Source organism: Falco peregrinus, chromosome 3, assembly GCF_023634155.1.
Source record: "Falco peregrinus isolate bFalPer1 chromosome 3, bFalPer1.pri, whole genome shotgun sequence".
NCBI classification, from domain to species: Eukaryota; Metazoa; Chordata; class Aves; order Falconiformes; family Falconidae; genus Falco; species Falco peregrinus.
The window spans coordinates 35,475,075-35,492,368 of record NC_073723.1 but is presented as its reverse complement, the minus strand read 5'-3'; the positions used below and the strand labels follow the sequence as shown (position 1 = coordinate 35,492,368).

The 17,294-nt window shown below is 41.7% G+C and overlaps 1 protein-coding gene across 1 annotated transcript; it reads left to right on the top strand.

The window, feature by feature from the left end:
• Positions 1-4,233: 4,233 nt before the first annotated feature.
• Positions 4,234-16,908, top strand: LOC101920311 (carbonic anhydrase 3). Its single transcript, XM_055800772.1, has 7 exons — positions 4,234-4,613; positions 4,681-4,878; positions 8,008-8,126; positions 9,948-10,040; positions 11,906-11,971; positions 13,233-13,388; positions 14,576-16,908. Exons 1-7 carry the CDS (start codon positions 4,577-4,579, stop codon positions 14,693-14,695), a joined length of 789 nt encoding a protein of 262 aa, XP_055656747.1. The 5' UTR covers positions 4,234-4,576; the 3' UTR covers positions 14,696-16,908.
• Positions 16,909-17,294: the final 386 nt, after the last annotated feature.

Here is a 17,294-nt window from a genome sequence, read left to right as displayed (position 1 = left end):
ACCGAGTGACATGCCTTTCTTGCACTGCCTGGCATGCAGTGTTCAATATGTCAAAAAACATTGCTGCACCTTCCATATTGTGTATTATCAAATTCCTTTCTGTTGTATTGTTTTCTTCCACAAGCTATTAAATATAGTGGAAGACATTTTATATTTAGATTGGCCACAGGCATTGAGTAAATGCTTTTGCTCATTTAACAATGTGCTCATTGTGGGCACGTTCTGTGCTCCGGTAAAGTTGCATGAAATCACCCATGGGAAATAGCCCTGAGCATGGTGGAACCTGGAAAACTTAGCTTTGAGCAGGGGGATTCTTGAATTACATCCTGCTGGCATATTTACTTCTATGTGTCCCCTTAAAGTCAGCCATTCCTAGCTGTCACACTGGCCCCTGGAAACTGGTATGCTGAGGTGGAGCAGCACTTTGGTTGTTCTAATTATGTCAAGGTATTGGCCAAGCCAGTCATGGCTGGCAGAGCCCAAAGCTGCTGTAAGTCACTTTCCCATGCATCATTCTTCTGTACGTGCTTTGTGGTCTGGATAAAGCCATGACTCTGAGACATTTTCCAGACTCGTGATTATTCCTGCTTTCCATTCTCAAAGAAAGCATCTATCATTTCAGGAAAGGTATTTTCATAAGAAAGATGAACATAATCATGCCTTTGGCTGTTTAGCAGAAGCAAATACTGCTTCTGAACTGCAAGTCCAACAGTGTCCCATAGCTATAGCAAGTTAATTAGTTCTGGTCCTTCTGTTTCAATCCTTTATTTAGGTGACAAATGCACAAAACCCTCCTTTGGATGAAAAGTACCTTATTGATTAAGTACCCAACAGGACCACTATGTTTTATTTATTCTGATAAGCTTTTGAAGTAAAAAAAAAGTTGTCACCAGGTGCCCAGCTGTGATCCTGTGATTTGGTACCAGTTTCAGACAAAAGCGTGTCTGAAATTACTGTGTAGGCTAAAACCTCTCACTTTCAGTCTCATTTCATTGCATTGCATTCTGCAGTTCAGTTACAGGCACGTGTGATGCATGCATTTGTCTACACGGGTGGGTTTCTTACTGTAACAGAGAAGTTTAGCATGAAGATTGCTGGTTTGTATCCACTGGGACTGGATTATTCTACTTTTGGTATTACATTTTTACAGATACAGCAGTGATAGGAAGCTGTCTGGCAGGCATCTTTCAAAGCTGTAACCTCAGCAGCACTTCTCAATGACATCTCTTCCCATGCTACATCGCTTGCTTTTTACGTATGTCCTTACATTACATGTGCTGCATTGTTGGATCAAACAAAAGGACAGTCTAAGGGAAGACAGATACAGTACTTATTCAGCCTGCACTTCACCTATCAATCTCCATTTGATGCTCACATCAATTCTGCCTTTAAGGACAAAAGCAGAACTCTGAACAGATGCACAGCTTTCCTTCCTTTGTAGCCCCAGCCATTAACGATGCTTCTGAAATCTGCTATTTGCTTTGGTCAGTTTGTTTCAGTTCACCAGTTTTCCTCTTACCTTTCCTTCCCTGATTTCTCAAACCTTATTTTTCGGATGAAGCAGATGTCAACTTACTATGTTTTACAGTGCTACTGAATATTACGGAATGCAGATCTGTCCCTAAGCGAGTGTGACCTGATTAAGGCATAGAGTAAGGAGGCCTGTATTGGATTCCCTGCTGTTTTGCAGTCTTCTTGCCTACTCAGAGTAAACAATTCCATACAGGATTTTTTAAAAATGTGTAAGAGATGTAGGATGACTTTTACGAAAGCCATCCTTAAAAATGCTGTACCTGAATTCTCCACCTGAACAATGGGTGTAATAACATTTATTTTCAGAAGATATTGGGAAGATACTTTCATCAGTAGCATACTGAGGTACTATGGGTGAAGGTTTCTGCTGCTGGGCTCACAGAAATCCTGAAGTTTTTAATGAATGGTATAAGGCTGATCATGCTCTCATCTTTGCTATTTCAGCTGGCTGTCTGCTTTGTAAATGTGTCAGAAGTTTAGAAAATAGAAATAAATCACTGCAATGCAGCTACGCATGCACTAGGTAACACTGCTTTTAACTGTTTAAAACTGTGGCCTCTTCTTAGTTACGATGACTTTTCATGACAGAAATATTTACTCCCTAGAGAAAGCAATATCATGCAATTTAGACAATAATGAATTTTTGAGCCAATATCAGAAGGAAAGGGTAAGTGCAAAGGTATGTCCTAAGGGATGCAAAAATAATTTATTGTGGTTATCTTTTCATGCAGATAAAGATACTACGTTTTCTTTTTGCTCAACCTCTGATGATGAAAGCGACAGGAAAAGAATACCACCACCAGAAAGTCAGTGAGACACCGTGAAATGACTCAGTGCCTGGGGCTGACTCCAAGTACCTACCCTGCTGATGCTAGCATTTGTCACCTATGCGTAAGTCAGTGCCTAGAAGCTGCAACGTGCAGAAGCTGACAAAGAGCTTCTGCTCTGGGTGCAACAGGACCACCTCACTGCAGAGCTAAAATATGAAGATTTCTTCTGTAGGCATGGGGCTCCTTAATAGAGAAGATTGTGTAAATTCTCACACAGACAATGAATACTAGGGAAAGAACTGACTTGCACCTTTTTGTGTGTAATACCGATCGTGTCCCTTAGTTCCATAAACGGCTCCAATAGGCATTCCTTGTATATATGAAGTTGTTTAAAAGTCTCTCTGATCCCTCAATAAACAAGCCCACTAAAGCTGTCCATTTATACAGACAGAAAATGAGCTGCTCTAATTTCATGAGCTCACAGATGTCTCTCTCCAGGAAGATGAGGTAGAAACCATTTCAAAAGGATTAATGTCTAAGCTTTCTGAATTAATATTGCAACAGGTGTCGATTTTACATGCCTGTCATTACAATAAATGTGACATTATCCATTTGATTGATGACAGAGTAAAAGACTGTATTTTCTTCTGTTTCAGAGTTCTCTTTTGAAAGTGAAAAGATGTAATTTTCCATACCATTGTACCTAAATCACCTCTTAGTATTTTCCTAATTGAGTTCTGCCTAAGGAAGATAAGTGGAACCAGGTTTTCTTAAGAACACTTTGGTAATTACCTCATCTTTGTTATTACAAGTTTAAAGAAACCATTGTAGTTACCCTAAACAAAGTCCATATTCAGTTATTTATTAGCCTAGCTATATAGGTAAGTTAAAATGGGAACCTTTACCTTCCAGCTAGTGTGGGGACATGAAATACAACCCAATTAATCTTGGGCTCTGAATATTGCAGCTTCTCAGCCTTTTCCCTGTACCTCACCAGTACAAAGGGTTTACAGCCTCTCAAAGATGCAGATTTATTTCCATGCCACTTTCCAGTGCTGATGGGTACAAGGAACATTTGAGCAAGTTTGCTGCAACAGCGCTGGGAATCTCCAGGCTGATTCCCAAACATTTAGCTTGGGATATTATTTAGCTCAAGGTATGTAGTTTCAGGTAGTGTTTAGCTTGAGGTAGATACAGTTGCAGCAGTGGTACCACGGGCTGACAAAGCCAAGGGAGATGGCAGCGAAGGTGGTGTTGGGAAGAAAAGCTTTGAGTATTCAACATAGATGCAGAGACAAAGCCAACTAATAAAACCATACCAGCCGCTAACTCCCCATCATCTGAACAACAGCCGTTTTCCTGATCGAAATATCGACTGCTAAGTTGCCTGAGAAACACATTTGGTGTAAAGCTCCCCGCACAGAGGACAATCGACCAGGCAACGCCAAACCCAAATTTGACCGAACAGCCAGGAATGGCCTCACCTGGTAGGTATAGCCATATATACTCCCGCAGCCTGAAAAAACTCTGAAAAACAAATTTATGAAAACAGTGTTCCACAGCTTCTGGGAAGCTATGCGCTTTCAGGCGGTGGCTTTCAGAGCCCTCACACGGGCGCACTGGTGAGGGCTGCGAAGCCGGAGCTCTGCGGCCCGCCCGCCTGGTGGCCCACCCGGAGCACGCCGGCCCACCCGGAGCCATGCCGGCGGGCTTCACGCCTGCGAGGCGGCCCGCAGAAGGGCAAACCGCGCCGGCGGAGGCACCGCGCTCCCTCCCGGCGGGCTCCCCGTGTGCGTAGCTGGGTGGCCCCCCACACGGCCGCTTCCCCGCCCCAGCCTGGCTCCTCGCCCCCCGCGGGGGCTGCAGGGCGCTCCCGCCCTTTCTGCCGCGGGTTCAGCACCAGCAGCCGCCCGGCCCGCCGGGCCCCGGGTGCGGCGCGGCCCCCGCTCTCCCGGTCCCGGGCCAGGGCGGGCTGGGGCGTGCCCTGCCGGAGGGGGGGCGAAGGCGGCCGCTGAGCCCCGCCGGCGTCCCGCTGCCTCGGCCGGGGAGGGGAGAACGCGGCTCTGCCCTCCCCCGCGGCTCCCCGCCGCCCCGAGGCCCCCCCCCCCCTCACCCACCCACCCACAGTCCGGCCCGCCTCGTCGCCCCCCGCCGCCGCCCTCCCGCTGCCCACCCCTCAGGGGAGGCCGGGAGGCCGCGGCGGTCTATAAAAAGCCCCCCGGGGCGGGAGGCCGGGCGGGAGGGGGCTGAAGCGGAGGGCGGGCGGCGGCACCATGGCCCAGTCCGTGTGGGGCTACGACAGCGACAACGGTGAGTGGGGCCGGCGGGCGGCCGCTGCTGAGCCGGGGCGGCACCTCCTTACCTTTCCCCCCTGCAGGGCCCGAGCGCTGGCATGAGAACTACCCCATGGCCAAGGGAGACAAGCAGTCGCCCATCGAGATCAACAGCAAAGACGTGCAGCACGACCCCTCTCTCGCCACTTGGCATGCCAGTTACGATCCCGGCGCAGCGAAAACCATCCTGAACAACGGGCGCACCTGCCGAGTCGTCTTTGACGACACTTTTGATCGATCAGGTCGGTTTTTGGTTTGGCTTTTGGGCGTCGTTAGCGATTGAGGTTTCCAAAGCACCGGGAATCAGAGCATATCTTGTGGTACCTGACCTGCTCAGGCTTGCAGGGAAAAGTAATTTGGGCACATAGAAAAGGTGCTCCCAGAGTTTATTCGGGTGGATCTGGCTGGTTTTAGGTCCACCGCAGGTGGGAAAGGGAGGCTGTAGTGGCTGGGGCACCCTGGAATGCAGGCTGAGCTGGAAGGTGGACTTCTCCCTGAGCCACCTCCTTCAGCGCAGGCACTGCATCCTCAGGTTGTGTGTGAGGGGATGGTGTCACCCAGGGGGGTTAATGTGCACTCTGAGGCGCTTTGTAAGTGAAAAACTCTTCATATACGTTTCCACTGACTGCGATCTTGATGTCTTGTGTTTGTATGGGAATTCTTTAGATACTTCCACAGCCTGAAAAAACCTCTGAAAACAGAATTTATGACAACAGTGTTCCACAGCTTCTGGAAAGCTATGAAATGGCTTTGTTATTTAATTGAGAGAGACCAGTCTTGCATCTCTAAGTTAAATTGTTCCAAACTTGATTCCAGAACTGTATCAGTGTGTAGCTCTGAATGCAGGCAGACAACAACCATCAAAATGAATAATTGATCACCATACCATATAATGCAAAGGCATCTCAAGAGCATACAGTATCAAGCAGTCCTTTATCAAGAAGGAAAGCAGCCTAATTAATGGAAAGCAGAGTTAATTTCCATTGTATTTTTCTGCATCTGATGGCATCTGCATTGGCATTTTGTTCTTAGTAAGCTATATAACTAATGAAATAGCAGTACATTGAAAGATCACTGTCTTTTGTGTATCTTGATGAGCACACGGTTTCCTGAACTCTTTTATTTACTGTTACAGCTACCTGTTACTGTTCCACATCTCCCAGATGGAATCTAAACTATTTAACAGGGACCATCTCTCTGTTACGTATTTGTATTGGGGTTTAGTATTTATTACTGCAGTTTTTACACAGTGGCCTCAGACAAATCATGAATTGCACTTTTGTTAATAACACGGAATGCTCTTTCACTAGCACCACATAAATACCGTGGCTGAGTGCATGGGAAGTGAATTGATTTTAAGTCTTTTCACATGGCAGTTCTGCTCTGTCATTGCAGCTTCCTAAAGACTGAAATGTTTACACAGAGGCTGCTCAAGAACATGTCTGCCCAAGGAACCGTGTTGGAGGAAGACCTTGATTTGGCCAAGCAGAGTGCAGCCCTTGGTGCAGCCCTTCCTCTAAATCACCTTCCCTCCATTCCCTCCCTGCCTTTCCCCTCCCCATCATCTCTGTTGTTTCCCTGGTCATCCAGTGGAAACATCACTTCCTGCTGCTGTTACCAGCTTTCTGCCTGCTGCTGGACAGTAGTTCAGGACTCAAGTCTTTCACAGGAATGTGTCTGATTGGAATCAAATACAATGTTTAAAACACTGAAAAAACACATGGAAAGCATCATAAACATTTTAGTACCTTCATTTGTTGGCTTCTGTGGTGGCAGCAGCTGAGGATAAGTAGTAGTGACAGATTAATTTTAATTGGAAAAAGACATCTAGCTTGAAGATAGCCTTTTTTTTGAGCTAATCACATGTTAATGTGTTAATAACTTAAATGTTAAGATTTATTTTTAGGCTAGAGAGACCTATATACTGTTATGAAGTGCTGTTCCCAAGCACTTCACAGTATTTGAGCTCTGGAAAGGGCCACCTGTAAGAAATGACTGCTAAATGAGTTTCCAACTCTGATACTGATTTAGCTTGTAAATGTAGGTAGATCACAAAGATGCAGTTGCTGCGTTCCAGTGTGAGGTGGTAACCAAATACTTGTGAGGATTTGGGCGTTAGAGTCTATGCCTTATTTTTCCTACATTCCAAAGTGAAATAATAATAATAGTAACGTGACATATTTTCCATTGAAGGCTTCTGCAGAAGGCTTACTCAATACTGTATTGAGTCAGTTATGATTATTTATTTTTGTATGAACAAACTAAAAAATAAGAGCAACTGCATGCCTAAAACTCAATGCAGTGCTTTGTTTCTGCTCCCCCAATGGCTGGGACACCTACCAACTAAAAAGGGAAACTGCAAAGTTAAACCTCTTGCTCTCTGTAGGTATTCCAACACATATGATATCAAGAATTAATTTGAAACCATTGGGTACAAGAGGTTTTAAATATTATTTCAGTGTTAACTTTGAACTTCAAAGCTATTGGTAGAAGTTCAAACTTGAATGCTATTTAAACAAGGTCTTCTGGCACTGCAGTTGTGAACTGCATTATCAGCTTTCTGTGTAAGGAAACACGTCTCATTCCTGCCTTAGGTAATGAATGAAAAATATATTTGAGTGCTTAACCTCTGAGCAGTCCCCGCTTGAAAGAATCCCCAAACTGAAAGAGCAGGTGTGATGTTTTGAAAGTCAGAGTTGATATCAACCGTCGGCCTGATGCATGGTCAGCATTATTTGGCTAAGAACAGCAGAAATAATAGCCTCTTAATTTTTTTGTTGGTGGCAATGTTAAATGTCAGCTATAGCTTTTGCTTGCTCAAGAACACTTTTCTTACTCATTTGACCTGAACTTTCTTCTCTTCCATCACTTTCAAGAAATAGACTTTTTTTTTTTTTTTTTTAGCAGCAAAATACGCTGTAAACATTGATTAGTTGTCTGAACTGTAAAAGGTATGCCAGTCATGGACTAGGGGTATGCTTCAAAGCACCTTTAGGTTAATGTCACAGTCCTGTCCCCAGTCATTTCACAACAGAGCATTTCTTGACAAGAATTAGCTGTGAATACCTTCCTTCTCTTTCCACATCAGGAACTATAGTGTGTCCACTTGCCAGTAGAGAAGGGTTGGGCAGCTGGGGTTGAATCTGTGCTTGACTCACAGCAGCTTCCACAGTTTTCACATCAAACAGGACTGCTCCTGAGTGATAACAGAATTCAGCCTCGATCTTGTAAACTGATGAGTGTTGTGATACCCACTGCAATCAGTTGGATTTAGAAGAGGTGATCCACACTTTTAAAGTGTGCATCCCCATTCAATAAACGTGTATGTCAGCATTTTGTAGGCTACTGTTGATGCAGATTATCAATTGCAGTGCTGAGAGGTGGGCCACTCACAGGAGCCTACAGGCTGCGTCAGCTTCACTTGCATTGGGGTTCCTCTGATGACCATGGCTCTGAGCATGTTATAGATGGGGTGAAATATGCAGCAGAGGTAGGACTTATTTTTAATAGCAGTATTCCTTACTAACTGGAATTTGATTGACTGTGCATCTGAACGGAAAAAACATTCTCCCTTTTGCAAGTATTTGGTGTGGATTTTTCTCTAAAATCTGTCTATGAAATTTGTGAGTATTCATCAGCATGCAGTGGGATAAGTTGCATCTGCCAACAAACGTATCTTTGCAAGTGTATACTAACATGGAATTTGCTTCTTCAAGCAAGAGTTTTTGCTGGTATTTTAGAATGTTTTAAAAATATTTGAGACAAAGCAATCTGTTATTTCCAAATAGGAAGATCTGTTTTCTGCTGATGTTTTTCAGCTTTTAGCAGTTTCTTGTATAGCTTGAATTACTAAGCTAGTTTAAGAAAGCGTTAGTAATGAACAGAAAAACTCACCAAAATCGCATTTGGTGAACTGACATTCAAAATGAGATCCACCTTAAAAATGGTTCAGAGTGGTAAAGGATATCTTCCAGATTTTGAACATCTGTGCTTTAAAATCTCTGTGTTTATTTTCGGGAACTGTGGAAAACAGATGTTTGGGTTTGCTTTTCTTTTTTCACATGTAAACTACTGCACTACTGTTGTCCCAATTTGCTAAAATTAATGGCTGCTTTAGACCCTGAAGACTACTTTGGTAATAAATATAAGTAAATTCAATCTCTATGCTAGTGAATTACTAGCAAATGTTACCTCCTTCCTCCATATGATTTGAGAATAGGCTCAAAATATGTGCCTACACCCACAAATGATCTGCCGTACTGTTTTTCTGCCTTCTTCCTACACCCTCAAGGTGCAGAGTTTACAGGGGCTTTGCCCACCTGTCATAGGAGAACATTGGGGCAGATGTTTTGCAGGGTCAGTGTGCACAAACATGGCAGACAGAGATGACTGTGGGTGATGGTTTGGTTTTTTTCCTCGTTCCTTAGCCACAGCCAGACTTTGTGTTCTACTTCCTGTGGCTAACTAAACAGAAAATTCAGCTTCCTTAAGCTATTTCTTGGTTAGTTCTCCACCTTTATCCTTGGCAGTGATAACCTTATCTTCAAGAGAAAAGAAACAGAGAACAATATAGTAATTTATATTCAGGGCAAATTATTTTGTTGATATTTTAAATAAACTACTTTAAAAAAAAGAAGTTAAAAATTTGCATTCAAAATATGCACCAGACTACTTTTTTTTTGTGTGTGCATGGTGCTGTGTTCCAAATGCTACTTATTTTGAGATTCCACACTGCTGGTTGCAGCATTTCTAGCAATATGCAGGAGCCAGAGATTTTCTGGAGGGAGATGTAAAAACTTGAAATATATCCTGAAAATACAGCATTGTCTAAAGTAGAAATGAAAAAGAAATATCAGGTTCCTATCTCCACTCCTTTCCAGTACAATGTGCTGAGAGTATGCATTACATACAACCCAGTGTAAATCCTTGAGCTGATATCTGTGTAACCTGAAGATCTAAAAATCTGCTTGAGGTTAAGTGCATGTCAGTAGGTGGTTTATACACTGCATGTGTGCATGACATGCTTGGATTGAACTGTTTATGGTTGCATTGTCTGATTAATTTTTAAATGTATTTTGTGGTAAACTCCATTTTCTTTTATGCTTCACTTAAATGTGAAGTGATGCTTTATAGAAAGTATGAGCATATGGAAGCATGGGAACAGCAGTCAGAAATACTTACATATAGTTTTCTTTTTCATGTCAATTCCTTTAGTTACTGTGTACTGGAAACTTTTCTTAATTTTAAAGCTTGTAAGATTGTGCTGTTGTCAATTTCTTGCATTTATAACTGAGGCTTCATTGATTTTTAGTTACATATGGTACACTGGAATCCAAAACATGGTAATTTTGCTGGAGCTTTGAAACAACCTGATGGCGTGGCTGTTGTGGGCATTTTTCTGAAAGTAAGTGGCAAATGTTCAGTCTTCATCATTTTCGTCTTAAAGATGTATTTTTATCTTTCTTTAGTGCCAGGGGAAAAGTTCCCATCATTTTCCCCTGCACTGTATCATGTTACAGGAAAACATTCAAAGTGATGTGCAGACTGAAGTCACATATGTCCCTGAGCCCTCCAGATTCCATGCACTAACCCCTTCAGAGCGAACTTCTGACACCATTCATGACACCAATGGCCTATATCACGAGTGGTATTGAACAAGAGACACACAACTTCAAGCCTGGAACACTTGCTAACTTTGTCCCTGATAGCTGACCAGCTCTTTGCTGTGGTGTGTACTGAGTGAAGAGGACAGTCTGCATAGGAAGAGCGTTTCCTCCTGCCCTTTGTCTGCTAGCAGGCATTGTGTCTGCCTGTCAGCAAGCTTATGTTGACTGATTCCCTTCCTTGATCTCTTGCTGATCCCAACATAAGCTGGGAATCAAAAGGAGTTCAATGAACCTGCTCCAAAAAGAAAGAGTTGATGGTAAAATAAGTTCACTGAACATTTTAACCTTGAAATACAGCAGCTTCTTAACAAAATAATACAATACTGATATTTTCCAATTGATTTTTTAATAAACTTAACAGAAAGAAAGCAATCCTAGTATCAAATCTCTGTGTGGTCTAGGACACTGAGAAACACCGACAGGCAGACAGCCTAATAATGATAAATTATGCAAATTTCAGCTATGTGGCTGTCATTTTACCTGCAGGTGGGCATTTCAGCTTGAACACAGTGTCAGAGAATAGCTCTCCTTTTATTGTTTTATCACTAGGAAGCTGCATTCGTACAAGCAAGTGGATGTAATTAATTTTACCACAGTGTCCCTGGACAGGCTAGATGCAATGGCATTTTAATTCTGTTACCCTGTGAGCCAGCCTGACCTTTTTTCTTGTGGTAGTTTAAACTGAAGGTCAGCACATGTCCAGATTCTCCCCTATGACTATATCCTTCAGTTATTCTTCCTTTGTCATTTCTTTTGATCTGTTTTAGGCAGAACTTTATCTTGTAAAACACAACTTACAAAGCATAACATTATGTTCCTATTAACCATGGTAAGGTCAGCTAAAAGGTCTAGAAAAGTAAGTAGCATCACTGTATCTTCTCTGGCTGCCTTTCCTCATTTCCCTCTTGTTCTTTGGTGTAGGAGCCATTGTTTTGCTTTGGGTTTGTCATGTTCCATGACTGGGTTTTTGCCTATTGCTCCAACAGAGATTGAATTATTTCCTGAAGAATTTAATCTATTTTGAAACAAGACATGGCAATAACAGCATGTCTTGTGTATACTGTCTGCTTTTCTGGGTGCAGAGCCATGTCAAAGCCTTTGGAGGGGCTGAACGTCATGAACACAAGCAATAAAGTGAACCCATAACCTGAGGAGGTCAGGACATGAATGCCATTATATGTCCTACGTCAAATCTGATCTGACTGTGTATGTGCTGTAGAATGTTTGAAATGTCTGCAGGAGCTCCGGCTCTTCAGACTATCAAGAACTTTGCTGAGTGCTCATACATCTCACAGTGGTTGTGGGTCGCTTTCAAACCAGGAGCCAAGGGCTAGGCCCTGGAGGGTATAGATGACACTGAGCATGCAGTTTGCTCCTCAGAGTGGGAGATGGCTTGTAGAGTCCTTCAACATATTTTTGAATTCCAAAGCCAGTTACTTGAGTCTGCTATTCCAGGTGTTCTTGTAACACATGATTTTGTGTCAGTCTGTACCAGATGCTCTGAGAGTACTGCTACTTAACTTGATAAATGGGATGTACTGAATTTCTTTCAAACACTGTGGAACATGATGAAAAAATACAGTACTTCTGCTTTGCATTACAGGTTGGAAAAACTCCCAAACCAGAGATGAAGAGAATTCTTGAAGAAATTGATAACATTAAGACCAAGGTACAAAAACAATTTTTGTGACATAATGTAGTTGAAAAGCAGCAGAAGTAGAAATCAGAAGTTCAGATTCACTTTTTGGCATCATTCTGATGCCTAACAGTAGCACCAGAGGTGATGCATTGGACTGTGGAGCTGGACATTTTCTTTTACTTAAGTAAACATACAACTCCTCACTTCTGTAAGTGTTCTTGTGGTAGAGGACTTTTTATCAATCCTTGCATGTACAATTGATAGTCTTATCGATACTGCTGTGTAAAAATATGCTAGTGTGCAAATATCAAGAAGAAATTTAAAGCTTTTTTGAATTTGAGGACAGCAGTGGCCAAACCAAACACATATAATTGAGTAAAAATTTAGTTAGCCTGAAATAAGATGTATTTGGAGTCTTGATGTTAATTCTTTCTACCCATATTTTGTGCAAGGATGTGAGGAAGGAAAAGTATTTCAGCTCCTCCCATTGCACTTTGTAGGGTAATACTCTGTTCCCATTTAGAGAAGATTCTCTGTGATACGAGAAGGAATTAGGCATAATAGATTTTGCTTTCCAGAACTGCATCCTAAATACCAGTAGAGAACTGAACTTTCTTGCTTAGTTCTTGTTGCCCTGAGGGGACAAGGTGTGGAGATACTCTTTCGAGTATCCTGTTTGGTGGAAAAGCAAAATTTCTCAGGAAATGTATGTCAGCCTTGATGGAGTGATAACTAACTTTGGTTGTAAGACAATCAGGATCCGGTACTTTTCCAGGAAATGCTTTCGTTTTTTACATTAAGTGTAATAGTGCCAACAAAAAGGTTGAGAGTTTCACCATGACCATGTAATGAGCTCACAATTTTGGGAGGAGAGAGATGCAGATTTAAATTCCTTCAGACAAGAAGGCACTAAGGAATCTAGGGTAAATGCCTGGCTATTGTTCTATTGGATTAAAAGTGTGCCAGTACCTGTGGTGCCACAGCCTTTAATTTACATCCCAAGTGACCCAAAATAAAACAAAATTTTGATAATTCCAGAACAGAAAAATGTAACAATGTATTTGGTTTGGTCCTGCACAATTCAGTTTGTAATTTCTTCTAATTTATTAATGGAACCAAAATGTCAGTACTATTAATTGCAGGGCAATTGCTTGACAGGAAGAAAAGGAGATTGATCTCTTGTATGGATCTTGATGTATAATTACTTCCTTTATAATAACATAGATAGTGATGTCTTTTAAGATGCATATCCCTAGAGTTACTGCAGAGAATTATTTTTTCTTTCTTTAAGGGGAAAGAAGCTCCTTTTCAGCACTTTGATCCTTCAATTCTTTTCCCCAAATCTCGGGACTACTGGACCTACCATGGTTCGTTCACTACACCTCCCTGTGAGGAGTGCATCACTTGGATTCTCTTAAGGGAGCCGATTGAAGTCAGCTCAGATCAGGTAAACTGCAGCTAGTTCTGCTGCTCCTTTACCAGTTCTCAACAGTGTCTCAATATGTCAATGTGATGATTTTCAAGCCCTGTGTTACCTTGTGCTTTTTGATAAGGAAAGCTTTAGCCAAGAACTGTGGGAAATTGACTGTAGAATGGACTGTTGAAATGGACTGTAAAACTGACTGAGAATCAGGCTCTCTTCCTGGGCACCTCCTGGAATAGCTTCAGCAGGAGTGTTCTTGGGATCCTGAAAACCTGTGAGGGCAGAGGTGCCCCTGAGCCACAAGATTCAGCCATCACAGCAGCCCGAGTTCATTCTCTGTGCTTCAGCATTAAGAGGCATGTGAGACTAACATTTAGCTGGTTTCCCAGTCAAAGAAATTGCTGGTCCAGATCTTGACTTCCTAAAAACTGTTAGTGAGAAGGCTAGAACTAGCTAGAACCTGCAAACCTAAATGTTAATACAAATTAATGTACTAATTGTATTCATATAGCTCAAATGTGCATTTACACAGAAAAAAAGAAGAGAGCCAGTCTGAATAAGGTGACCTTCCTTTTAGCTCTTGCATTAAAACTTCTGGTTATTTGTACTGTTTTCTGTACTGCTTCAGCAGTACAAGTCAGGGTATAGTCTTTTTATTTGGCTGTTTTCGGAACAGGTTTATTTTGCATTCTCGTGAAAGGGTAACAATTAACAAAGCAACACTGAATTTGAATTAATTTGGAAAACAACAGCTAAGTGCTGAGTTCATGATTGAACTTAATAATCCAGTTGACATAACTTCCTCTGCCTCACAGAACAACACATGAACTTCTGCAGACCAGCTTTTTTTAACAGACTACCTTGCATAGACTTAGATGTGCATCCTCCGTCACGGACAGCCATATTTCTCAAGTGATTTGACTGCAGTCCAGCTCCAGCAGGGTCACAGGAGGCCCCTATTATTTTTCCACGTTGTGAGTGTGGGTCAAGGGAAAATCTAAAAGAAGCCTTGGCAAGGGTCAAATGATGCACTGCTCTGTAGATTAAGAGTGTAAAGATCCACAGAAACCATGCTAGCTGTTGGGCTGTAGTGATCTCTACCTTGTCATTGTAGAAGAAAATTCCTTTTCTGTCTCAGTTTGTTCTAGGCATCAAGGTCCACACTGCTTCCAGGTGAATTCACAAGACACTTTAATTTTTCTTCCTTGCAGATGGCGAAGCTCCGCAGCCTTTCCAAGAACAGTGAGAATGAACCTCTTAACCCACTAGTTGATAACTGGCGCCCACCTCAGCCTGTGAAGGGCAGGATAGTGAAAGCCTCGTTCAAGTGACGTCTCAAGTCTCTGCTGAACCTGAGTGAGAAAATCTTTGCATCCCAAAGTGTAGTTAGTTTTTGCTGTCTACTGCTTTTCCTCTGGATCCAGATCTGTGTTTCTCAGCTTGAAATTCTGAGTGGTAAAACTGAATCTGATTTTGAAAGCAGAAAGGATACTGTATGCAAATACTAACCTTAATAAGGAAATGAGATACATGTGATTCTTGACCACAAATGCCTCAGCATTTGTGATAGTGTCACTTCTCTGCCATGTGGTCTTGGATGAAAAATGGGCTCAGTTTCCGTATTTAAAACTAATTTCAAAGGAAATGTAGTGAAGGCAGAAAAATGAACCAGTAGTTTAGGAAAGCAGAGACAGCAGTGGGTCAACAGTAGATGAACAGGAGGTAAAATGTCTGCTTCTACAGCATCTCTAGTAGTTATTTTCCTCAGATATCCCACCTCCAGTGCAAACATCCAAATAATATGTTCCCCTTGAACATACCAGATTTTTCCTTCCCTCTCTTGTTCATAGTTTGTTATCCAAGATTACATTAGTGTTCTGGAGATACAATCTGGCATACTCAGCTTCTGTTGGTCAAGAAGAAAAGATACCTTGCATTTCAGCATTTGCTGTCTGCCATGTCCTGCTGCTGCCCACTTATCTTTTCTTCTTTCACTGCTGCTGTTACTTCACCCATCCAGCTGTAGAGTGCTGCTGGTATCACGTTGCCTTGTATTTAGTATAGTAGCTTTAGTATGGCTGAGGGGGAAGTGCCTTTCTTCTGCTGCTCAGACTATGTTACCTCCCAGAATGATGGATTTTTAGTTTTGATGCTCAGCCTGTTTTTTCATTTTTGACATCATAGTCTGCACATTTATGATTTCACCTATTAGGAATTTTGTTGCAAATGGAGAGGGTCTTTGTGGATAAGTCATATGTGTCATTTCTCTTTCTCACTACTGAAAAATGAAGATTAAGTCATTTAAGTGTTTGTTTATTGTGACTCTGTAGTTAGAGATTCTAAGTGGAGTCTGTTTAGCTGTGTTCCTTTCTGGGGAGACACACCAGCTTGCACATATGATCCAAGCAAGGAATCACTGGCAGACAGAAACTTCTAAATCGCCTTCCCCAGTCCTTCATCATGTAAACTTTATCATTTCAGCATGCTTCCTAGACAGCGTAACACAAATACCATCTAGGTTGAGCCCACATGCAGATGATGTGAGTGAAGATCTGCTACGTTATATTCACCACCAGGGTGATTATTCAGCATTGTACATACAGGAGATCGGGTGGTCAAAGGCAGTGTGTAAAGCCTCCGGCAAATGAAGCTGCTGGATTATCTGTATTCCTCTAACTCATCAGTAGGTGACAGAGGGCATTCTTCTGGAGATGTTGCCACAAACATGTTCACAGCAATATTTTTAAGGGATATGTCAAAATCTGAAAAAAGCAGGGTTACAAATGGCTAGAATAGGCATTTCCCAGTTCTCCTTCACTATTTCACTTTTCACCTTTACTAGAAAAATGGTGCTCCAACAGGGAAGAAATGAAGGGGCAACACTGGACAAATTCTGCTGTTATTATCAGCACGGTTCTGTGAGAATTCAGGAATGAAACTGAGGGAAGAGTTTGATCCTTTGCATTCATTTAGAAATGTTCAAAGAATTACTGAATTCCCGTTGAGAGTTAATATTTCAGTTTATTAGAAGGGTATTTTGCTTAGTGTAAAGCAGTTTCATTTTAAAAACCAAGTTCATGTCAGCAGAAACTAAAGTATTGATTGAAACCTGTTTACAAATATTTTGGTGTTGGCTTAATCTTATCAGAAGATCAGCTTTTGACGTTACCAGTGCAGCACTTGGGATGGTATTGAGTCTCTTAGATCCCTAAACTCCTGAATCTGTACATCTTCTCAACACATAGAAATGTTTCTACAGAAAGCTCATAAGCAACATTTTTTCCTACTGTACTATGTCTTACATGTAAGATTTCTTATAACCCTATGCAGTTGATCTTGGTGTTGAGAAAATTTCAACACAATTAACTGAGACAAGAGTTTGAGCCTTTCTATCTAAAAGCCATTGACTGTAATATTTTAATCTCTTGTTATTGGGGCAATAAAACAAGATGAGTTGCCTGCACTTGAAATAACAGCTTTTGTGTCTTCAGAGAAGCAATAAATGGGCATAAATAAAAAATTGATTTCTGGTTTTATTTCTAATGCTGAGTGATGATTAAAAATAACAAGAACTTACTAGAAAACCTTGTTTCTCTCTTCTTTGATACATATGCTTGTAATACAAGGGTGGAAGGATACTCTAGTAATAACCTTTTTAGCAGTTGGAGTTTAGTTTAATATCTCATCCTGGTTTCTGTGTTTCCAATTAAACAGATCCTCAAAAATATGAGACAACAGAACAGTATCACTTGTTCTCTGTTTCAGGTACATAAAAAGTGTTTATTCCTTGCCTGGACACATTGTCTTACATCTTCCCAAAATTCATACATTCATGTCTGATCTCAAATGTCACTAACCTGGATATGAATTTTGGTTTCTTGCAAGAAGCACATGGATCATTTAACTGAAATGTTACATCATTCTGAAATT

Bases quoted from the DNA above. Each gene is read 5' to 3' on its own strand.
- LOC101920311 (XM_055800772.1), top strand. From the start codon at position 4,577: ATGGCCCAGTCCGTGTGGGGCTACGACAGCGACAACG. The intron at 8,127-9,947 runs GTAGGACTTATT...ATTGATTTTTAG, and splicing joins GGGTGAAATATGCAGCAGAG to TTACATATGGTACACTGGAA. The intron at 10,041-11,905 runs GTAAGTGGCAAA...TTTGCATTACAG, and splicing joins TTGTGGGCATTTTTCTGAAA to GTTGGAAAAACTCCCAAACC.